At 48.5% G+C, this 24,532-nt stretch overlaps 1 protein-coding gene across 1 annotated transcript in view; it reads right to left on the bottom strand.

The window, feature by feature from the left end:
* Positions 1 to 10,255, bottom strand: part of LOC136957408 (solute carrier organic anion transporter family member 5A1) — a 35,798-nt gene extending 25,543 nt beyond the window's left edge. The window contains exons 1-2 of the mRNA XM_067251323.1: positions 10,189 to 10,255; positions 8,166 to 9,703 (exon numbers count right to left, since the gene is read on the bottom strand). Of these exons, the coding sequence (XP_067107424.1) occupies positions 8,166 to 9,138 (973 nt within the window). The 5' untranslated portion in view covers positions 9,139 to 9,703; positions 10,189 to 10,255. The remainder of the gene's footprint in view (positions 1 to 8,165; positions 9,704 to 10,188) is intronic.
* Positions 10,256 to 24,532: the final 14,277 nt, after the last annotated feature.

The following is a 24,532-nucleotide window of genomic DNA, read 5'->3' as shown; positions in this document are numbered from 1 at the left end:
AGACAGACAGAGAGAGAGACATAGAGAGAGAGACAGAGATGTAGAGGAGTAGATTTGTCAAATTAAGATAAAGTGAGGAAGGTCTGGTATTTTTGCAGCCATTCAAAAAGCCCTATTATGTAGTCAATCAGTCAAGGACAGAATACCCCCTGAGCTTTTATAAAGGTTGTTGTAACTAACACTGTTTCTGCCATAAGCTAAATCACAGTTACATGTTAGATTGTGTTGCATAATGCATAATGCAGTGGCATAACTTGGCATGTTACATCAATAGGACTGGCAAACAGGGATGCTATAATATAAACATTTATATAAACATGAACATGAAATTTACTTCTGCCTGGTCTGAGCTCTCCCAGCTCTGAAGCCTGCCTCGTTCCCTTCACTTGGTCTGGTGTGTGTGTGTGTGTGTGTGTGTGAGTGTGTGTGTGTGTGTGTGTCTTCCCTCTCTACTACTGGAGCAGTGATCGGTCCACAGGCTTAGGTCAGAGAACGTTTAGAGCCATCAGTCTCCTCTCAGAACGGCCTGCTGTCCCTTCAGGGAAACAGCACAATGAGAACACAAACGTGCACACACACACACACACACACACACACACACCATTAGGGCATGGAACCCAAGGTCAACTGTGTACTGATGGACCACAGCAGTCCTTATGAAACAGACCAATTAAGAATCCGCCAAACAGAAGGCAAAGCTTTAGACTGTCGAAATACTTGGGTTTTTCACATTCTTCTTAAACATGTTTTATTAAAAAATCAACACAAAGACTCGAAAAATGCTTTGAGGCATGTAGCAAGCCTGTCAGGGTTTCATGAGCCAGGGAGGAGGGGGAGGTGAAGCAGTGTCGATATACAGGAGGGCAGTCTATGGAGGGGGGAAAGGGGGTCGTAAAAAAAACAGCATTACTGCAGAATAATACCAGAGGCTTCTTCTACTCCGACATACCCTCTGTCCTGCTTCACATGGTCCCAATTCCCACTGTTCTCCATGCCGTTCTCTCTCTCTTTCTCTCTATCCCCTTGCCTCCCTCCATCCCTCTCCCCCCTTCATCTCTTTGTGTTTGCAAGAGAGGGTCAAAGAAAAAAATGCCTGTAGCAGGGGTCCGGATTAGAAAACTGGAATATTTTCCCCTAAAACTCCACACAGACACCTCCCCCATATGAAAACCTGGAAGCCTACAGAAGCCCAGCTGGTTTGTGGGGGGCAAGCAAGGACCTCAGGGAGAGGAGAAGCTGGGCCGTAACTCCCAGACGTGTGTGGAAGTAGAGCCCGTCTCTCATCGAGCTGCCGAGAGCGGCTGTGCTGAAGAGAACCGACGCACAGCGTAATTCGATGACTCACGCAAAGGCTTCCAAAAGGTTGGGCAGACAATACGGACTGCTGGACATGTCAGGCTTAGCTGCTAGTGATCGGGATCAGAGGACTCACGGTTCCCTGGCCTGTCACCATCGCTCATTAGAGAGAGCATATCCTCCTCATAGGCAGCAGAAAACGTCCCAATCCCCCCCCCCCCCAACGAGCAAGGAGGAGAGAATACTGGTTTCCTCAATGAAGCCTAAACAAAAAATGCTTTTTGGTTAACAGACGTGTCGATTAAATTATTGGCAATCGACGCTTCAATTAACCCACCAATTAGAGCATGTTTCATTCTCTGAAAAATCCAATGATGTAATTTCCAAACTGACAGACGTTGATGAAATCCCCTCCTAGGAGCGCGCTAATGAGGATCAACGGCGTCAGGAGCGTGGTGAGCTTGTCACCCGACACCGTCATCCGCCCAGACACACGCAGCCCCCCGCCAGACACTCAGCCGTGAAATAACGGAAGATCGGAACATATGATAACTGTCTGAAAAGAGGATATGGATGACGGATGTCTCCTCTCCTGTCGAGGGATTTAAATGTAATTTCCGAGCATGTTTTCATTTGTTGCCTTTGAACTCCGAAATGTATTAATGACAACCTGACACCACGCAAGACTGCTTCCTGTAAGGTGACAACTGAGAAAGTGGATTTCTGGGAAGGCGTTTTATGCAATCCTGAGAGATCCGGGATCAAAGCCGTTTTGGAGAAGTAACGCTAAGGGACAAGAGAACCACCAGAAGACTGTAGCCCTCTTAAACAAAGGCCTGTCTATTATTCTACTTTATCGCACATACAAACACACCCTCCTGGAATTTCCTCAAGGAGTGCACCACACACTGGCTTCAAAACACAGCCTGCAGGCCTGAGGACCTGAGGGCCTGAGGGCTGGAGGGCCTGAGGGAAGAAATAGACGTGTTCATCAGTGAGGAAAATACAAAAATCTGCTCACTGGCCGAAGAATGGCGTTAATAGAGCTGCTCATTGGCCAGGGAAAAGCCATGGAAAGTGATTGTTTGTAGTATAAGTTGACTTGAGAGAGGAGAGACACAGAAGAGTAGCAGTTGTGGGAGTTTGGAGGTGGTGGAAGTGGTGTTCCTGCCGAGCTGTAGCCGCTGGTCATGTAGGGGCTCTGCAGCTACTAAGTAACCTTATGAAACTGTAGCCCACCGCACCATGCAGCGGGTATAAAAAGCATCGACGGAGGGTTCGACGATTTGGGAGCTACGACAAGAGTCCTGCCGGGCAGACTGCCTGTCTGCAAGGCTTGGGAGACACAAGAAAGCACCTTGCCCACTCCAGAAAAGTGAACCAGCAGACCAGCACGAAAGAGCACAAGAGGGAACAGTGTGTGTGTGTGTGTGTGTGTGCGTGTGCAATTCAGTTGTCACTAAGCAGAACAGGACACACATCTGATGAAATGTAAACAGAGTATGCAGAGATTGAAAGACGAGAGAAACAGATCTAGAGCTAGATCTACAGCATGCATGTGGTACGGTCCAAAAGTCCACATTGAACATCTTACAGGGATTTGAAGACTGAGAAACCCAAGCAATCTGTGACATCAAGAGAAGCTCTTTGGAACGTTATCAGATGTTGCTTGGTACAATATGGGTCATCAGGTTTTGCACAAACTTGGAGTCAAAAGGGAAGATAGAGTAAAAGAGAAACAGATCTATGTAGTCCTGTCTTGGATTTCAGAACACAATCTTCAAGCACAACAGCACACACAGGGAGGTTAAACACTCACACAGTATACACATGCTCAGGGTAAAGACACACATACACCCACCCACAGACACATACACGCACACACACACACACACAGGAAGAGAAGACCAGGACTCAGAAAGCAGCTGCTCCCTTTCTAAATTTATCAGGGGAGCTGAGCGCAGTGTGTGTGTGTGTGTGTGTGTGTGTGTGTGTGTGTATGTGTGTGTGTGTGTGTGTGTGTGTGTGTGTGTGTGTGTGTGTGTGTGTGTGTGTGTGTGTGTGTGTGTGTGTGTGTGTGAGAGTGAGTGTTTTGGGGGGACAGAGGTTGAGCACAATGCTCAAGCCTGTATAAGTGTTGTTGAACTTTCAGTCCTCCTAATCCTTCTCATCTTCCTCCTCCTCCTCCTCCTCCTACAGTTTGGTAAATAAGCATCTCTCTACAGGCCTGCTGTGTGAAGCAAAAGGACTATTGATGCACTTGGTTTAGCAAGAGCCTCTGTTAAAACATTCCTAATGAAAGCGTACCCAGGGACCGAGCTCTGAGAAGATCCCCCGGTTGGAGGCAGGTAACATCCTCCGCTTAGCCCATACTGACTCTGACTCTATGAGGCAGGTAACATCCTCCGCTTAGCCCATACTGACTCTGACTCTATGAGGCAGGTAACATCCTCCGCTTAGCCCATACTGACTCTGACTCTGTGAGGCAGGTAACATCCTCCGTTTAGCCCATACTGACTCTGACTCTATGAGGCAGGTAACATCCTCCGCTTAGCCCATACTGACTCTGACTCTATGAGGCAGGTAACATCCTCCGCTTAGCCCATACTGACTCTGACTCTGTGAGGCAGGTAACATCCTCCGCTTAGCCCATACTGACTCTGACTCTATGAGGCAGGTAACATCCTCCGTTTAGCCCATACTGACTCTGACTCTATGAGGCAGGTAACATCCTCCGCTTAGCCCATACTGACTCTGACTCTATGAGGCAGGTAACATCCTCCGCTTAGCCCATACTGACTCTGACTCTGTGAGGCAGGTAACATCCTCCGCTTAGCCCATACTGACTCTGACTCTGTGAGGCAGGTAACATCCTCCGTTTAGCCCATACTGACTCTGACTCTATGAGGCAGGTAACATCCTCCGCTTAGCCCATACTGACTCTGACTCTATGAGGCAGGTAACATCCTCCGCTTAGCCCATACTGACTCTGACTCTGTGAGGCAGGTAACATCCTCCGCTTAGCCCATACTGACTCTGACTCTGTGAGGCAGGTAACATCCTCCGCTTAGCCCATACTGACTCTGACTCTGTGAGGCAGGTAACATCCTCCGCTTAGCCCATACTGACTGACTCTGTGAGGCAGGTAACATCCTCCGTTTAGCCCATACTGACTCTGACTCTGTGAGGCAGGTAACATCCTCCGCTTAGCCCATACTGACTGACTCTGTGAGGCAGGTAACATCCTCCGTTTAGCCCATACTGACTCTGACTCTGTGAGGCAGGTAACATCCTCCGCTTATCCCATACTGACTCTGACTCTATGAGGCAGGTAACATCCTCCGCTTAGCCCATACTGACTCTGACTCTATGAGGCAGGTAACATCCTCCGCTTATCCCATACTGACTCTGACTCTATGAGGCAGGTAACATCCTCCGCTTATCCCATACTGACTCTGACTCTATGAGGCAGGTAACATCCTCCGCTTAGCCCATACTGACTCTGACTCTGTGAGGCATGAGCTTCAGAGACCACATGGGCCTGAGTGTGTGTGTGCACGTATGTTTTGCCCAGGAACACTGGCTGTCACGCACGTAGTCGTGCAATCCAATCAGAGCTGGCCCTTCAGAATGGACACTGGGATCGTTAACTTGCGAAGCACAAGAAGAGGTAGGGTCTACACTCATTCTCATTATTTATTTAGAAAACATGATGATTCATCTGAGATTTGGGGAGGCGGGGGGGGGTGAAGGAGGGGGGGGCGCTTAGATTCTTTGGGCTGTTCTGTGACCCAGTCAAGCAAAGCTCATGTGGGAAGGTTGGGGTTGTGCCGAATGAATACTGCCAGGTAAACGAAGCAGTGGGCTCAGCCTGAACGGCTTCGACCTATTGATCTGTGGGTCACAGACAGACAGACAGACACACAGAGAGAGAGAGAGAGAGAGAGAGAGAGAGAGAGAGAGAGAGAGAGAGAGAGAGAGAGAGAGAGAGAGAGAGAGACAGAGAGAGAGAGAGAGAGAGAGAGAGAGAGAGAGAGAGAGAGAGAGAGAGAGAGAGAGAGAGAGGGAGAGAGAGGGAGGCAGCGAGGTGCTTTCGTCTGGCTCTCGGAAAACACTTGAATAAATCGAATGTTCAGTCAGAGACCAAACAGACAAAGACAAATATGTGTAGATATCAAAGTCAGTCCAAAATTCTCAGTCCAGTACAATTTTCCATTCATCCTTCATTGAGAAGTCTGGAGTGGAGACTGAAAGTGGCATGTTTTTCTTATATAGAGAGCTTGTCCTGCCTTTGAGACACAGACAAATGTTGGCCGTAGTAACATGAATAGAGACGTGTAGTAAATCTGCCTGGCCAGAAGGAGAGAGCACAATTGGCAAACACTGGCGGCTTTAAGAGTGGGTTTTACAGCTGCTGCAGTCTGAGCATGTTCCCTGAGGGACGGATGTTGAGTCCAGGACACTACGGGTTCTGTACCGCTCACTAGAGCAGGACAGAGAGGCGTGTGTGTGTGTGCGTGCATGTCCAAAAACACACCCCGTGCTACTGGTGTCGCCATGGCGATATGGTCCGAGGCTAGAAAGGGTACTGGCGATTGGCGCCCCTTAACAGTTCTCAAGGAATGTCTACACGCCAGCATGCACAAACACACACGCATTAAGCCGCACACACATGCAAGTGAAGTAACGGCAAATGGTTTTTTTTTTCTGTGCAGATCTCATTGTCCCACTAACAGAAGCCAGCCCCGTTTTTGAGCCCCTCCCCTCTGAGCCAGAGAAAATTAAGAAGGGGTTTACAGTAATGGCTTTGAGGAAATGTCTTGCAAGCATTGCTAAAAAAAAAAACAATCCCTCCTATCTAACTTAACCAACACATAAGTAAATCACCAATAAGATTTTCCTTATCAAACTATACTGTGAAAAATGCTGAGCTACAGTCAATCCAAGCAGATTTCACTTTTACAAATGCAGATATATAGGTGTCAACGTGGTGTTAGGTAATGTGACAAATTGTGGGTTGCCAAGTTAAGGACTATTTTAGCACCAATTGGTGGTTTGTGAGATTGGCCAGGGGTCTGTTGGAGAGGGCCTGCAGTCTTAAGTCACACTCCATTTCCCTTCTCTGCAGGAGCGGGGGAAGGCTAGGGGGAGAAAAGGACAGATGTAGGTTGATACCGCATTGTGTGTGTGTGTGTGTGTGTGTCAACTGTACCCCATCATATCTCATCACCCATCATAGCTTTGCTAGCAAACAGGCATGAAAGAAAAAAAGGCAAGGACATATCAGTCCAATCTAACATGAGTCATGCACAATACTAAACATGAGACGTAAAGAATGTCACTGGTAAAATCACAGACAAAACACAGTGAACAGAAACCGTTTGATGTCCGCTTGCTGCATTGTGAGTGATCGCAAGCTTTCTCCTGCAGGCCAAGGATACTCTACCACCTTCACACAGACATGTAAACAAGGACATGTCTATTTTCCCAAACAAGTCTCTGTTGAAGTAAAACAGATTATCTCTACCCAGGAACCAACTAGACTAACAGCCACCAAGGTTATACAGGACAGGAACATTGAACCTGTGTGACTGGTTGAATGGTGCCTGACACCTAACAAGGCTCTCATTTCTAACTGGGCCTGACAATGTGGATGCAGTTTGGCCAAAACACCTTCTAACAACCAGAGCAGAACACTGCCGATATGGGAGCTTTGTTTTTAGTCTTGTTTTCAGGCTGGCTCAATAGCCATGCTGCATTGGCTCCTTCTGGTGTAGGTGTTGATCGATAGATCAGTCTTGAGGGCAATGGAGGTGTGTGTGTGTGTGTGTGTCACAGTGCTTTGTTGCGTGTGTAATGTTGTAGCGAATGGCCGTGTCAGCATCCTTCTTGAAGTCGTGCACCCATGTTCGTCCCTCAAACACACAGACCTTTACGTGACGTAACGTACACACACAGAGCTTTTTGGCACACACGCATACTGTACACACACACACAGAACACACACTCATTATGTACAAGGTTAAATGGGACAGTGGGCAGCTGTAAGGGGCAATCCCAGACAGGGGGTTACCCCGGCAACAATTACCCTGCAGGGGTCCCCGCCTGCGGCCTGTCTGAATCGCGACCTTGCCCCTTGAACCCTCCCACACAGACCTCCACTCTGACCCCATATGATTAGACGGCCGATAAGGAAGACCCAGCATACGAGGCACTGACAGACTGCCTCTGTTCACAGCGAGGCAGTGTGAGGCTGCTTGTTCTGAGACGAGGGGAGATCCTGGAGCGTGTTGCTTTAATGCTGACTGGCTCATACACACACAAAAACACACACAGAGTACAGAAGCATTAATCATGACCAAGTCAACACCCCCCCTCCCTCCCTCCCCCCTCCCTCCCTCCCCCCCCCCCGCACCCCCCCCCCCCCCCGCACCCCTCCTCCCTTCTCTTCCACGTGCTACTGGGCCAAGGTTGACTTTACAGCCTCTGTATTTACCCAGAATGCTGCAAAGGTGGCGTGCCATGTGGGATCATCTGATCGTGCCTGGATCCTCCTGGTGCACCAGCCCAGAGCAATCAGAAATCACCCTCTAGATATGTTGGCTACTGTAATGCAACATCATCAGCAGGGCTAATTGACGCTAATTCTGTTAGCTACCTCTAATTCTAAGTCCCATGAGGTTTTAGGGGTATGTCACCTTCCTGACCTCGCAGCTGGGAAAAGTAAAAGCCAAAAATGCAATGCCTGTGTTACAACAAACTTTGGGTGAAACAAACTTAAATCCGTGTTTGATTCTGCAAGCCATCCACCCTGAACCAGAGTTGATGGGTTCTGCAGCAGTTTGAATGAGTGTGAAGCCGAGTCTTACCGAGGTAGAGGGACGCGTTCTCCTTCTTCACGTTGTCGTCCAGGTAGGTGGGCCCCAGGGTGTAGATGGGAGTTGACCCCATGCCCACCAGTATTTGGGCACAAATGAACAGTGCCACGTACAGGTTGTGTTCATTGCCCTCTTGGTCGCGCGGGCACGACCCAGCGTCGAGAAGCTCGCGCCCGCTGGAGTTGCCCGCGAGGCAGAGCCCCTCGTGGCCCGTGGAGGAGTTCAGCTCCTGGATCTGGTAGGGCGGGGAGATGAAGTGGGGCAGGGAGAATAACCCGGCCCCGATGGCAATCAGGATCCCCCCCACAGCCAGCCAGCGAGGCCTCTGGCCCCGGCCGCCAAAGTACGAGATGAAAACGACCACGAGCAGGCTGCCAATGTCAAAGCAGCTGACCAGCAGGCCGGACTCGGAGCTGCGGAGGCTATAGCGCTTCTCGATGGTGGTGATGACGCTGCTCAGGTAGCCGGACACCATGAGGGACTGGATGAAGGTCAGGTAGGACATGCAGAACAGGAAGCTGCGCGAGTCCGCCAGGATCACACGCACAAACTTACGCACGGGGACTCGGACGAATCGGGTTAAGGAGAAGCCCAGCTTCTTCCCCCCAGAGCTCGCGACCCGGTGCCCCTCCACGGGCACGGAGCTGCTGAGGCCCACCAGGCTGGAGGCGGAGGGGGAGAAGTCTGTCCGGGAGGGGGACTCCGCCTGGTTGGAGTCTGGGGTTTGGGGCTGGAGCTCGCTGCTCTGGTCAGCGGCCAGAGATGTGAGAGTTGTGTTGACTAGTCGCGGGTCCAGCAGCTCACTGGCCTGCTGGCAGGGCCCGTTCAGGGTGGGTAAGCTTTTGGACTTGAAGCTCCCTGGGTCCAAGAACGGGGTCTGGAACTCGTTCACATCCATGGATACGTCGCTCCCCGTCTCGTCATTGTCGGATGACGTCATGGCGTGGCTCAGAATAGCTTCCATATCTCTAATGACGACTCAGACTAAACATCTAGTGCCACATAAGGACATGAAAACATTACTACTACTACTGCAAGGGTGGTGACTGAGGCAAGGAGGTTGCCCAAGCAGTAAAACTGAGGAGGTCTGGGGTTTTCTAGCTATGTTCATGATTCATCTTCATTGCTATTTGCAACAATGCTGCTTTCACCCCAAACACCCAAAGTCTAAGCACCTCATCTAGACTAAAACATCACTGTCTCCTAACAAGCCACTAACGAACGGTGATACTATCTTGACCAAATAGAAAACAACATCACATATGTCCATATGTAGCCTGTAATCCCATCCGACCAGAATGCTACAAATGGAAATATTTTGTTCTTAAGCAAAGCGTAGTATGAGACTATGTTACAGATATATGTAGTCAAAGAAAATGTTGCCACTTCGAATAGTTCATTCTCGCCTTTCCAGTACTATTACACGATTTGCGGTCTAGACTTCATAGCTCTTTGTTATCTGTCACCGCTTGCAGTCTTCATAACGGTAACGTTTTTGTTCGCTTCTGTCCAGAAAGCTGCGCTGAATTCTACAGAAAAACAAAAAATAAAGTTGCAATTGTTAGAATTCTTATAAAAGAACATCATATTGTAGGATATATTGGCAAACACTTCCCTTTATCGAATGTAATTCTTCCTTTCTTTCAAATATTGTCATTTCAAAACAGGGATGTGTAAACATGTAAATCGTTAAATAATACGGTACGTGTACTTTTTATAACAATCATCATACATATGTGCAAATACGATATGCTGTCAAGTTCAGAAAGCTATTCTTCTGTCAAATAGGGAATTCGAGGAACAATAAGAAAACAATCACCCAGTAGCGTTTTAGTCCCGACTTTGAAAAGAAAATACACATGATTCAAGTAGAAATTAGTCCGGATGTAAGTCGCCGCAACAATGAAAATGACTGTTGAATAAGTTACAGATACATAACATGGATATTCTCTAAACTATATTAGAAAACGATACCATACTAACGTAACTGTACAGAAAGAGCCGTTATACTCACTCAGGACGCAAGGAGGTAGGCGGTTGTTGTCTCCGAAGCGGCCACTCAGTGAATGAGATTGCGGATGGTCGGTGGTGGGGGGATACAACGGGGGCGAATAATTTTCACGCCAGCTACCGGGACTTGTAGTCTTTCAGCAAATCGTTTCACTGGTTGAAAAATGCTGCTTGTCTCTGCAAGCATGAATCACCAGCGAGATCCTGGCCAACACATATTCACCGGGTCGAAAGCCGTGCGTAACGAGCGTCAAAACAGATCATTCTCCACCACTGACTTTAGCGGTCTGTTGGTTTTCGAGACTACATGTAGCCTACCAAAATGCTTCGTCAGCCGTCATGCCAGCTTATTGCGAAACCTGCATAAAATCGACAGCTGCGACCCACTCTGACCCCAACAGTGATTGACGGCATTCAAAATTAGGCTTTGGACAATGGCCTCTGTTCTTGAAAGTCTTGCCTCTTCCAAGGCTGTAGCCTATTTGAATTGTAAATGCATTTATAATGGATTGAACTCATGTTTCTGAAGACTTCTATTTAAATAATGTTAAAGCTACAGAACACAAATCATTTGACATGTATTAAACATGCTTTTACTGTAACATGAATGCAAAAGTTTACATTTCTTTACATATATATTAGATTTCTTCGATTGAAAAGACACTAGTTAATGGGACTGCCCTCAAACCATTATGCTCCAATCAGGAGACGTCTTCTTCCTCCCACTGGTTGTTGGAGGGATGGATGACTTTCCCCAAGGTCATTAATTCAGTGAGAGGGTGGGATGCTGTTTCTTCCCCCACCTCCTCCTCCTCTCTTCTGCACCTGTGTGTGGTCGCTGTGCCCTCAGTACAGGCTAATGACTGTCAACCTTAGTTGGCAGGTTTTGGGCTCTTATCTCAACCAGTCTCAGGGCTTTTGAGAAAGTGAGTGTTCATTTTCCAAAAGGCAAATGAAAACGTCAACAACTGAAACCATATGAATGGGTAAATAAAATAAGTCTAAAACTGCATCTATGGTCCCAAATTCGACAATGGTATCTGTAAGCTGGTGGTTAAGAAGTCAAGCCCACCTCACCACAGTGATGCGCCAGACAGATCCTCTCCCACCAATCACACAATGGATTCAGTGATACCTATGAGGGGCAATTTAGGAAATGATTCCGAATGTCCTCACACAAACACATATGAAACACATACACATATGAAACGTTCACACAAATTCACAGTCGGAATTACTTCCCAAACGGCCCCTCATAGATTTACATTTACATTTAGTCATTTAGCAGACGCTCTTATCCAGAGCGACTTACAGTAAGTACAGGGACATTCCTGCGAGGCATGTAGGGTGAAGTGCCTTGCCCAAGGACACAACGTCAGTTGGCATTACCGGGAATCAAACTGGCAACCTTAGGATTACTAGCCCGATTCCCTCACCGCTCAGCCACCTGATAGATACCCATCAAGGCTCATCATAGCAGCCTGTGCTGTCCCTGTAAAGATATCCAGCCTCAAGGCTGCAGATCAGTGACACCCAGCTGGAGGTCTACACACGCACACTCTGTAGATCTGACCTTCTAAGGGCTGCTGACTAAATGATTTAGAAGAAGAAGAGAGTACAAAGTTGCAAGTCCCCAAGGAAGTCTCTCAGTGTCTGGAAATGTTTGCACAGGAGTAAAATCATTCGGGTCAGCGGAGCAGTACATCAGTTTTAGTGGGCGTTTATGACATTACTTCAGCATTAGATTTGATGTGATGCAAGGGTGGTGGGTGACAGTAAGGCCTATCACACACACTGTGTTCGTGTGAAGGTCAGTCGCAGCTTTGCTCCCTGGCAGAACAGCTGCTCCGCAGGGGCTTAACCAATGGCAACGCCATAGATCACAATGATGCCAAATTCCTGGGCCTGATTGGCAGCCTATAGTGATTATACCCAAAGCCACTGGCGGACATTTTTAGTGGCCAGCAGATCCCTGTTCACACAAATAGTAGTGGATCGAGGCCAAGACCAGTTCAAGGAACATTTACAGGAGGTTCACTTCTGAGATGCCATTGATGGTTATAACAGTAGTGTCTGCTTGTGAGATTATTCATCTTATCATTATCTCATATGCAATTGATATCTGTGGAATATGTGAAAAACTGGGACTTAATTTTCACAAGACCGAAAAGGGCTGTGCCTTCAAGTTTCTACATCAAATACCTCAAACTAGCCTATTGTCAGAAAGATAAATAGTTAAAGAAGGATGCTTTGATGTAACTAGACTCAATGTATGCAAATCTTTTGTTTCTTTCTTATGGAGTCAGGTGGCTGAGCGGTGAGGCAGTCGGGCTAGTAATCTGAAGGTTGCCAGTTAGATTCCCGGCCGAGTCAAATGACGTTGTGTCCTTGGGCAAGGCACTTCACCCTACTTGCCTCGGGGGGAATGTCCCTGTACTTACTGTAAGTCGCTCTGGATAAGAGCGTTTGCTAAATGACTAAATGTAAAATGTAAATGTCTCTGGTTGATATCACATGCGGATTCAATCAGGGATTTCAGTACCCCGCAGAGGCAGGTATCCAGACACTATGGAGACCACATCCAGGGCAGGGAATGGGACGACATTCTTCAAAGGTTAACGTATTCACAGAACCCCAGAAGTCGTTTTTATAGAGTGCCATAAGGTTCCTATGGAAGCCAGCTCAAATGCCAAACAGTACCACAAAACAAGCCATTGATACAGAAAAGCAAGAGATTCTTTTCTGTACGTGAACGAAAACAACAAGACCGCCCAAAAGAATTCCGCATCGCAATAGCTATTCAATGACATGGAATCGCGCAATAATTATTTATTTACTGTTTTGTGTAAATCAGACCAGATATCTCAAGACATATAGGCCTACTCTTTTTGTGTCATTGCTTTCAGGTCTCAAGCAAGAAATCAAATTGATTGACGATAGTTACTTGATTGACATGATTGATCTAGCCCTTAATGTTTGCTCAGCATCAAGTTAGTTCTAAACACAGCTGCCATAAGCCTCCCTCACAGAGACACAGCGACGCGATGATCAGAGACACATGCACGTGTTTCCTGCTGCATCACCCCGGGGCCGTCATGGCTGCTTTCCACCTGCAGTTCTAGAGTCTTCACGTTTCTCAAAACCAACCATTGCCAAGCAGTTATATCAGCTTTATTACTAGAAGGACTCATGCTATGACAAGATACTAAGAATGAATCACAAGATAACCACGTAGTCGCAATACAAATGTTTTACTGTTAAAAGTTACTTTTAGACTAAGTCTAGTATTTGTGATTAGTCTTCAGCATAGCTGCAGTGGGCTGTCTTCAATGGCAAATTAACGAGATAGGCAGTAAGAAAGCAAACAGCACCCCTTAGCGGTAAAACAGTCCGTCAGCTTTAGGCAAGAACTTCAACTGTCTACCAAAAGGTGGTGCTCGCTCCACATAATTTTCCGAGCCACGAGCAGCGCAGGAATCTGCAACGGGAAATGTTTCAAGTGTGGTGATACTATCAGTGCTATTAATTTGACAGGCTGTCGTAGCGGTGGCTTGAACGGTTAATAAGCTTCAACACAGAGTTTAATTAACACAAATGGATTTGGATATTTTTAGGAAGTGGAGAATTTTTTCTAAATAATGTAAGACTAACATAGTAAAAGGTTTATTTGTAAAGTATGTAGGCTATATGGAACGTCCTGTAATATAAGTACCTAAACTACCGTTGTATGATGTCAATCAAAGTGGTGCGTTGTAAATTACTGTAGTATTATATTGCTCAGAGAAAGTTGCAATCATGTATTTGCCAGAAGTTGTAAATTCACACCATTCTATGAAAATCGTCTGTTTTTAATGCCTTCACGGTTTTATTTAATTGACTGTTCCCTTTCTTGCCAGGAGATGGCAACCAATGCGTTTGCTGCTCTGAACCTTGTATAGATTACTGCCATTGATTAACTTGTATGACGACAACAACATTCCACATCCTTAGTAGAATGTGACCAATGGAATTAATAACATTAGACGTATGATGAATTAACACCATGGAGATTTTCCTTTATAGGTTTCAATCAACTGATTTGTCACAAATTGCACGGTCTTGTTCAACTAGGCCTTTTGTTCAAGGCCTCAAGTGTCTGGTGGCTAAGTGCATCAGGCAGGAAAGCCAGGCAGTTTGTTGCAACTGGTTGCAAAGGCAGTTTGTTGCATCTGGTTGCATATTTTTGAGCGTAGGCAACTGTGATTATGTGTGTGAGTGTGCAGCTGTGAGTGATGGCATCTCGCCTGCCTGGTGTGCTACTCCAGCTTGTGGCCTTGGACCGCCCCCCCCCCCCCCGCCCCCCGGCCCCTGTCTCCCACAGCCCCATCCCACGCTCTTCCTGTCAACCATCCCAACTTTATTGACATTACAGGAATCGCTAATGAAACGCTGTCTGGGTCTCAGCTCCCGACTCTGTCTGTAGGACTATTAAAGGAACTGACACACTCACACACGCGTGTGTGCGTGTGCGCACATGCACATATAGTATGCACACGCACACACAAACACTCTCTCTCTCAAAACTCACACATGATTCACAGACACACACACAAACACAGCAGCTTTTCCCGAACATGTTCTCACCCATGTTCGTCTGCTGTGTTCCGTACGGGAACCGAGGCTGTGAGAGTGAGGTGTGTCTACGAGTGCGTGTGTGCGTGTGTGTGCGTGTGTTTAGAAGGTGAAGTAGACAGGAGGTCCGTCCCTATTTCATGCTTCATCAGCAAATGGTTTGGCGGCAGCACTCAGGGCTGTGGGCTGCAGGTTGAAAGCGGGGACTCTATGCTTTATCTGCCATCTCTGTGGCGTTTTACCACGTCCTGCTTTGGGGAAAGACACCCTCCGCCATTAACTGTGGTTCTTTGTGCTTCTGTGGAGAGGAGAACATTGCTTGTGTCCCTGGTTCTTGGTTCTTTATCCAGGAAGCACTCTCCAAATGAGTTAAGACATTCGGGGAGGGAAGTGGGGGGAGAGTGGTGCATATGAATGCCCTGGCAGAGCGGGGCAGAAGGCAGGACTTTGGGGTAATTGAGTTAAAAAAGTGCAGGGGCCCCAAAATAAAGACCTACCCCCCAACTCCGATAAGACAACCACTGGGGCCCCCAGCTGAGCGCAGCAATCTCAGCAGATTGGCGGCCCATGCTTATGCTAATGACCCGTACCCCCACCTCCTTCCCCCCCTCCGACACATCCCACTATACCCAAAGCTTTATGGGTATGGCAGGTCACCCAATCAATGTCTTCTCTCTCGTTCGTCCATGACAAAGGGGCAGCTGAAAGAGCCTGGCCTGGTACATGAACAAACAGGAGCCTGCAGTTAGAGAGGACCCCTGTCCGTGTGCTTGTGCTACAAACAGACGACACGCAACCAGGGAGACCCTACTGCTGAGGCTCCACGGAGAGAAATCAATACTGCCCCCCCACCACCACCACCACCACCGACAGATCAACTTCTTATCACGTACATTACAGTAGCCACCATGCAGAACACTTCAAGTGAACCTCAGTTCTGGGCATTACAGTAATACAACTGTGAGTGTATGGACTAGGATGTCTTATGTATACACGATGGATGAGTTTTACTTTGTTGTATTTCCTTTAAAAAAAAGATCTATCTATCAGTTTTTCTGTCTATCATAGTTGTCATCCCATTCTGTGAGCAAAGGCACTCAGACTCTCAGTTGCCTCTGTGATACTCCGAACTGACTGAGTGTCTGCTTGTTTAACCTGAGCTGTTTGGCTGGAACGGCTCTGGGATGCTGGGAAGAGGTGTTTAGCTGTCCTCAGCATATCTGCCACTCCAGAGACTCAAAGTTTATAGTAAACACAGTACTGTTTTAAGCCTGGTCTCAATGCTCTAAATCTTATGGAAATGGCCCGACACCTTCAGGCTTTGTGTTCTCCAGGGGCCATGTGAAGACTCTTACTGCGTTGAAGGGGAATGCCAAACATTTCACATTCATGGGATACGATTACTTACATATGAATGGCATAATTGCTCTGGTAGAGGCTTAAACTACCATGTTAAGTATGCCCAGTCATTGCCATGGAGCCCTCGGGCTATAGGGATCACCATCAGCAGAAATTGTAATGAATCTATTCTATCTTTAGAGAAAAGAAATGTAGGTTTGTTTTGTGTGTTTGTGTTAAAGATAGTTAATCGATGCATAGTTAGGCGATTGCTGGAGTGATAACAGGCAGGTCCAATAGAAATGTTAATAAAATAGGAATGAATTACTTCCTGTGATGGGAACCTCTCTCACGTGAGCCACTACAAAGTGTAGAGAGTAGAACTTCGTCTCTACATTTCCCCTGGGAAGGATGGGAAGCCTCGCAGATGGAGGACAGGTGTGTGGATGACCAAGGACATCTCTCCCTTCATTCAAGCAGATCATTCATCTGCCTACAATCCTACGCTTTTGTGTTCTGAGAAAACATAGAAGCCAACCAGGCGTCTGCGTTCAATTCAACCCTGCCCTTGTGTCAGCTTCTCCCCTGAAGAGGGTCCTTCTCCTCCCGTCTCATCCCGCTAATTACCCAGCAGCCATACTGTAAATGGGCCTCTTCTGCTAATCAGCCTAGAACCAGGAGTAGGGGGGGGGGCGGGGGATGGGTGCATGTCAATAGACAGACCCCTTCCCTACTGTGAGGTCTTGATGCTTTGCCTAAAGCCCCAATCCAACACCCAGACTCATCTCTAGTCTTTAACTTCCGACAACCTCTCCCCCTCATCCCTGCTGCTCGCGCCCGCAGCCTTTCTTCCCTGGCTTCCCAAATCTACACAACAATGTTCGCAGGTCAGCCATTAGCACGTCAATGGGTGTGTCTGAATTAATTGATGTGTAATTATTAGATTAATGTTAGTAATCAAGTGTGTGCGGTTTTTGTGTTTGTTTTTGTTGTCTGTGCATGTGTGTGTGTGTTTGTGTGTGTGTGTGTGCTGGTGTGGAGGATGGAGGGATATAAGGAGATGTCACACTGAGAAACTCCTGCCCCAGGTTAATTCACCCCTCCCAAACACACACACAGACACACACACACACACAGACCAATGGAGTGCTTGAAGCACAGCTGCCAACAGAGCAGTGACACCCCCTTGGCCCACCCTGTGCTTCTAAACAAATACACTGTGAGTTAGCAGAGGTGTGTCCAGGATCATTACTGCAACACTGTCTTTGTTCTGACCATAATCCAGGAGATCCATTGTGCGGTGCACAAGCACAATCCTTCATTAAGAACTGTACCGCCCCACCTTCCACTCCCCTTTACACACACACCCCTCCGCCTCTCATCACCCCTCCAACACCCCCCCACCCCAACCCATCACCATCCCCTTTCACACCCCCACACCCACTCTCACACAGGTGAAGTGTGCTGGGTCAAAAAGGTCCTGAAAGGAGCACAATTAGCCCAGTGGCTGTATAAGACCAGGCACGAGGCCAGGAAGCGTGGCGATCAATGGAGGTTAACTTTTATACGACTCTTGAAAGTAAACAGCGGAGTCTGCCACCTCACGCCTGATGACACACAGGGCCGGCCGCTCTCATCACATCCCCTTTGTGACCGCTCACAATCACTCATTCATACATTCATTGGTCATCCATTTATTGGGCCTTACAGTCGGCCAATAGGGCAACAGGAGACTGTATGACATGGGAAGGGGTGGAATAAAGAAATGAACAGTAGGCATGGTAAAAAGGGGGTTCTGTCCTTTCAATGGAACCTCTTGACAGACATTCAGGCGTGCCTGTCAATGATTAGATGAGGATCAATACAGGGCAGGCAGGCAGGCAGTTGGGATGGGGTGGGGTAGGGTAGGGTGTGGTGGGGAGGGGTGTGGTGAGGAGGGTTACCGGGGTAAAACATGCTTTACTGTACTGTGTGGTCCAACACGTCCTCATGTCTTTGTGTGTGTGTACGTGTGTTTTTTAGTCATCTCTGCTTGGCCATTTCTCCGTTGTGGTCCAATCCCACTCTCTGTCTCTCTCTCCAGCCCACTGGCTCAGTGATCATGTGCTCTGCCCCCAGTGCACCACTGCCCAACACATCATCAGGTCTCCACCAAGTAGCTTCACCTCCTCACAGCCCTGCCTTCCAGGACTCCCTGTAATGATCGGCAGCCTAAATAAATGCTCTGTGGTTACTGTCTATTGATCAGATGATCCGGCTATCGGATGAGCTAACAGATCCATGAAGGCCCGCCCCTGTGATTGAACCTCCGTGTGTGCGTTTGCGTGTGTGTGTGTGTTGTCAGTGTGGCTGTGTGTGCCTGCATGTGTTCTCAATTAGTGTGTGTGTTCTCAGTTTGTGTGTGTGTGTTTGTGTGACTTCAAGAGGATTAAAGCCACTCTACTCACGCTCACTGGTCGCACAGTCTGTGTTGTGTTTTCTTCATGTGTCCTGGTGCTAATTATGAGCTACAAAGCAGGCTGGCGCTGGTGCTCCCAAAGGAGGCCCCAGTATTCAGGCTCTCCTCTGTCCTGTGTGATTAGAAGAGGGTAACGTTTTAGATGGAGCTGTCCAGCTAATCAATAGAATGACCAGGACTCATGCAGGACACCAGCAGAGTCTGGTGACCCCGGCACAAACCTGTGTTGCCCAGGCAGAGGTCCTTTTGAGGGCCACCTGCCAGGGATGAGAGAGGGTGGAGGGATGGCGTCGGTGTCATCAGTTCAAACAACTCTTGGCTCAAAGGGTAACTAGCCGGATCAGTTTGCAAAAGCTTGTGCTAGGGGAGAAGGGATTTGGAACAACCAGCGGACTGATTGGAGGGGTGGATGGGTGGATTTGGAGGAGGGTCGGGGGCGAGGAGCATGGGAAAAACAGTGGAGGTGTGTGCGGCGCTGATCTGATGTTGTGACACGCCGAGGGAGACATGTGACGCTTGGGGACCTTCCCTCGCGCGTCCTCCGCTCCGCCACGCCTGACCATCGCCTGTGAAGGTAATGTCACCTGTCACCTCGCTCACCACAAGCAGCCGAGCACGGCCGCGCCACAGGCTCGCTAACTAGCAGCCGCGCCCCGCACACACACACCTCTCAGCCTCCTTCTGGCTTATCCCTTCACTGCAGACCTGCTTAATGACAACAACAGTCGCAATTAAGATCTGGGGCTGGTCAGTCCTTCGTTAGCCGTGTGTTTTTCTTTCTGTCACGGGGGCTCGAATGAGACGCCTAATAGACGGGTTTAGTTCTAATAGGCCTCAGGGGGGGCAACACCTGAGTGAATGCAACACCGTATCTCTCTCTCTCTCTCTGCACGGACATACACACACACACACACACATGGAACACAACAAGGCCCTCGTTCAGGAGGACGAAGGGGGTGAAGAAGACACGTGTTGATAAGGACGGATTATGAGGCAGTCCAGCATGAAAACACAGATCTGCGTTATTGGCCTCAACCTGGGAGATCATTAATTACGCTGCAATGGTTGGGGAGGGGGTTGGGGGAGGGGGGGGGGGGTGGAGACAAGCGTGGAGTATAGTATAGCTGGAGAGATAACATGTAGTTCTGTTCTGAAGATGTAGTTCAAATGTTACAACAGGTGGTGGAACATTTGGAAATTATGACAATCCGTGACAACAAACAAATTAAGTCTTAGGCACTTATCCCTTTCCAGAGTATCCTTCTAATTAGTTCTCAATAACAGGCCTCAATCAGCAGGCTGCAACTCATCCAGACCAGGGACAGGTCACTCTGTGCCTCCTGTTCCTTAAATCAGGACCTGTAGCTTCAGAGCTGTCCCCACTGTTCTCCTTCTCTCCCTCCTTCTCTCCTCCTCTCCTCTCGTGTCTTCCAGTGACGGTGTGGCGAGGGGTGTCATCACTCACCGCCCCCCCGGCGTAAATCCGGAACTTCCCCAACTAGTCGCCACACTCCCAAATGACCTCATCGCTCTCCGCCAGCAGACCCACTCTCTCTGTTGCCGGGTGAAATATAGGGGATGATGATGGTGGTGATTATTGGTGATTTCCTCAGCGGTGTGTGTCATTAGTCTGGGGGGGGGGGAGGGATGGATGGTCTGTCTTCGGGGCACTGTTTGGATCACCTTCCTGATTGTTTTTCAGCTGTTGATTAAGCCAAGCTAGATTAACGTGCATCTACAAATGCTCAGGAGGAAGAACAATCGCCACTCAGCCTCCGTAAAGCTATCCTCTCCTCAGGCATATTCAATTTACGCTGTAGACAAACTGTAGACTCATAGCTATTGTTAAAGACAGGGACCCAAGCAAGACTCTAGGTCAGCGAGAGAGAGAGAGAGAGAGAGAGAGAGAGAGAGAGAGAGAGGACAGAGAAAGAGGGAGGACAGAGAAAGAACAAAAGGGAGGGGAGAGAAAGAGAGAAATATGGAAGAGAGAAAGAGAGATAGATGGACGAGAGAGAGAGAGTGAGGAGGGAATGAGAAAGACAAAGAAAGATAGTGTAAGTTCTCTATCTGTCTGGGGCCAGGCCAAGGCAGGTCTCTTCTCCTCTCCTCCTCTCCTCTCCTCTCCTCTCCTCCTCTTCCCTCGCGACACGCTCTTCTCTCTTCCTTTAATTACAGTGTTGATGCTTGGTGAGTGCTGATGACTTGATTAAGCCTGCCGTGTGCAGTTCCAGTCTCTACCCCTCTGATGAATGGCCCTCCATCTTATTAACTTACTCATGCTGATCAATAGATCGCTGGGCCTGAACATTGCAAGGACAGAGGAAAGCTGCTGCTGCCCATACACACATTCTCAAACGCAACACAGATGATTAGCTAATGTAAGCAGTCTATGTTTTTTTATAAAGAAGAAGGACTATACATTAGTTTATAACTGTACATGATTTAATTCATTATTTGAAATGGATATTTAGAGCGCCGTTGTTTATTCTTGCAGATCCATAAATCGTTATGGATGATAGCAGTTAGCGCATGTTTTATAGGTTGAAAAGCCACTCCATATGTAAGACCCTGTGACCCGTAGACTATGTGCAGTCAGATGAGCTGTGTCCTTTCAGAGACCATAGGAGGGTCACATCTAGACCCCCCGCCCCCTGCCCCCCCGCCCACCCCCGGGACATCAGACCTGAGAGGGCTCGTCATCATCATGGGAGCTGGTCTGGGCTCCGGTGACGCTGGCAGGGAGCTTGCGTGTCTCATTCTCCCACCAGGCCCCGGAGAATGTCCCGCGCCGTTTGACGGCCACACCTTGATCCTGCCCTGGCGGAAACAGAGATCTCCATGACAGGTAAATGTCACAGATTAAATGACCGTAATTCTGTCCCAGCCTCTATGTCTCCACAACATCCATTTTCCCACCACAAAATCATACCCAGGCCCTCCTCACGTTCCGATATCGATTCTGTTTTGATATGATGAGTGGAAGGGGATCTCAGATTTTGGGAGCTGCTTGTGCTGGTGTTACATGTGTCACAGATAGTGTGAACCAGCCCAGACATCATCTCTGAAGGGTGTTGCTTGATTCATTTTTCATGTTGGTAAGAAAAAAAATGCTTCCTGTATTAGGATAGACAGGTGTCAAATGACCCCCCCCCCTCCCCTCCCCCTAGTGTTCTGCCCATGTGTCTGGGTCAGTCTCTGGTTTGACATGGTCCTTAATGAACAGTACTTTGTAAATGGACACCTTGAGCCCTCAGCAGCGAGGCTATGCTTTGCACGAAATTGACCTCTGTTTCCCCTTCGCCTACTCTCTGTGTAAGAGTGTGTGTGTGTGTGTGTGTGAGAGAAGGGTAGTGTGCATGGGGCAGGTCTTCTGGGAAGAACACCTCCTGTTGATGTTTTGCACCATTAGCATGACTGCTGTAAGGGAGAGAAATAGAGAGAGACAGAGATGAATAGTGAGAGAGAGATGAAGAGAGCGGGAGATAGAGAGAGACAGAGAGAGAAGAGAAAGAGAGAGAGAGAGAGAGAGAGAGAGAGAGAGACAGAGAGAGAGAGAGAGAGAGAGAGAGAGAGAGAGAGAGAGAGAGAGAGAGAGACAGAGAGAGAGAGAGAGACAGAGAGAGATGGAGGAAGGGAAAGGCGGCAGGCTCCATTTCAGAGACATTGATCTGCAGTGAGGCCAGCAGAGCACAGCAGAGTGCACTGGTGCCTCAGATGCAGGACAAGGACCATAAAGACAGGGCAGTATTCTATTCAATGCGTGGAGAGAACCTAGCAGCACTCTTATCCCTGTGTGTTCATCACTGTTATCTCATCTCCAGCTGCATTGGAGCTCCGTGGTCACCATCATCACCAGGCCCCAGACCCAGGCCCAGGCCCCAGCCTCAGGCCCCAGACCAAGGCCCCAGACCCCAGACCCAGCCCCCAGCCCCCAGCCTCAGCCCCCAGCCTCAGCCCCCAGCCCCAGGCCTCAGCCCCAGGCCCCAGGCCCCAGCCCCAGGCCCCAGCCCCAGCCCCAGGCCCCAGCCTCAGCCCCCAGCCCCAGGCCCCAGCCCCCAGCCCCAGGCCCCAGCCCCAGGCCCCAGCCCCCAGCCCCAGGCCCCAGGCCCAGGCCCCAGCCCCTACCCCACTCCCCACTCACTCACTAGCCATTTCCACTCAAACTGTGGACAACAGACAGACATGAACTTTTACGTTATCTGCTTAGCTCTGCATTTTCCCAGTTAATTCATGTCCATTACCACAGATATGGACTGCAACTGAGATCCTGACATCTACTATTGCGCCAATCAATCACAGCTCTGCCAATTATGTTGTCTCCTGTGTAGATATTTAGTAAAGATTCATACACTTTTCTAGTAACGATTTCTTAATGTGGTACTTTGGAACTACGGTCACTTTTACAACTGACAAATATGTATTCTATCAGCATTTCCGATGCTTAGATAACTTAACCAATAACCTATTGATCACAGAGAACCAATGATGACCGTCGCCATTGCTAATTAATTGACTTGCTGTAGCAAATGAATCAATGGCACACAGCATAGTGTCTGTGACTGAGATGAATCTTATGTGTTAGAGATTGTTAAAAAGCATCAACAGATCAATGGAGCTTTGCATTTTAGCTTTGGATCTGTGAATATCTGTTTCTGTCTGGGGTGGGAGTGTGTGGGGCCGATGGTGAGCCTGGAAACAGGAGAGGAAACACAAGCCCATTTAGCATATGGCTTCTTCACCACAGAGCGAGCAACACTGGGGGAGGCCAGCTATAGGAGCTGTAAAACTCACTATTAAAGCCAGTGGTCCCTGTGGACCAGAGCAAGGCTGGACACACACACTCCGACACACACTCGGACACACACTCGGACAAACATGCACACACACACATGCATACTCACATTCAAGCACACACACACACTCCCACACACACACAGTGTCCAGTCAGAATTTCGACTTGCTAAAATAAATGAGTTGCTGATGTCACACTGCAAATTCACTTGTCACTTCCTTCACTACAAGTTTGTTTTTTAGTCTGACTTCTTCTCTTTCTCCTCTCCTTGCTTCTTGCCTCTCAGGTCGTGGTACGCGTCCACCTGTCACATGACTAAAGGATGTTGATATCCACTGTCAAACCTTCAACCCTAATGGAGCTTTTTGAAGTGAAAACCTTAACAGATCAATGCGGCCTCTGGAGTCAGGTTACATTGTCACTGACCACATGAGGAGATGAGAAGAGGGGGGGGATCTGGAGGTGAGCCAAGTTGTTCAAGCCAGTCATTGATAGTATTTGCAATGAGGAACAATCGGGACGACAGGACAGCACCCCCCAAAAAAGTGGTTTCCTCAACAGGTTGTTTGATGTGATGGATGCGACGTGGGTTCATCACAGAGAGCTCACCGGTCCACGGGCCGTTCTGGGACCGAGAAGACCAGCGTGGGGTTTTCAACCTGCTGAAGGGGGTAAGGGTGGTGGGGTGTTAAGGAGTTAGATGTCAGGAAGAGGGTCGCCGAGGTGCTGCTAGGCTAGAGGGCTATAAAGCCTGTTAGGGTACATTAGGTGGAGGAAAGGGTCATGAGGCTTCATGAATGTTTCAACAGGACAGGGGCATTTGTCTTCCAACAGTAACAACCCCATCAGGTCTCACTGGGCGAGAGACCACTGTGGCTGCAGGGCTGGGACGTCACTACTTTCCTGTGGTAGAGCACTCACGTATAGATCTCTCTCTTTGACACACACACACACACACACGTAGATCACATTCACATCCACCCACACACACACACACACACACACTCACACAAGGTCTCCACTTTACCGTGGTAGAGCACTCAGGCGTCTTGCTGGTGACTTATGGCCTGTCGGAGTTGGAGAAGCAGGTTTAGCGTCTTCCAGAACGCGGGTTACACCCTCTGTGTGCACGAGGCTCTTAAACAG

Source organism: Osmerus mordax, chromosome 15 (genome assembly GCF_038355195.1).
Source record: "Osmerus mordax isolate fOsmMor3 chromosome 15, fOsmMor3.pri, whole genome shotgun sequence".
NCBI classification, from domain to species: Eukaryota; Metazoa; Chordata; class Actinopteri; order Osmeriformes; family Osmeridae; genus Osmerus; species Osmerus mordax.
The sequence above is the reverse complement of the archived record's forward strand: the minus strand, read 5'-3'. Positions and strand labels throughout refer to the sequence as shown.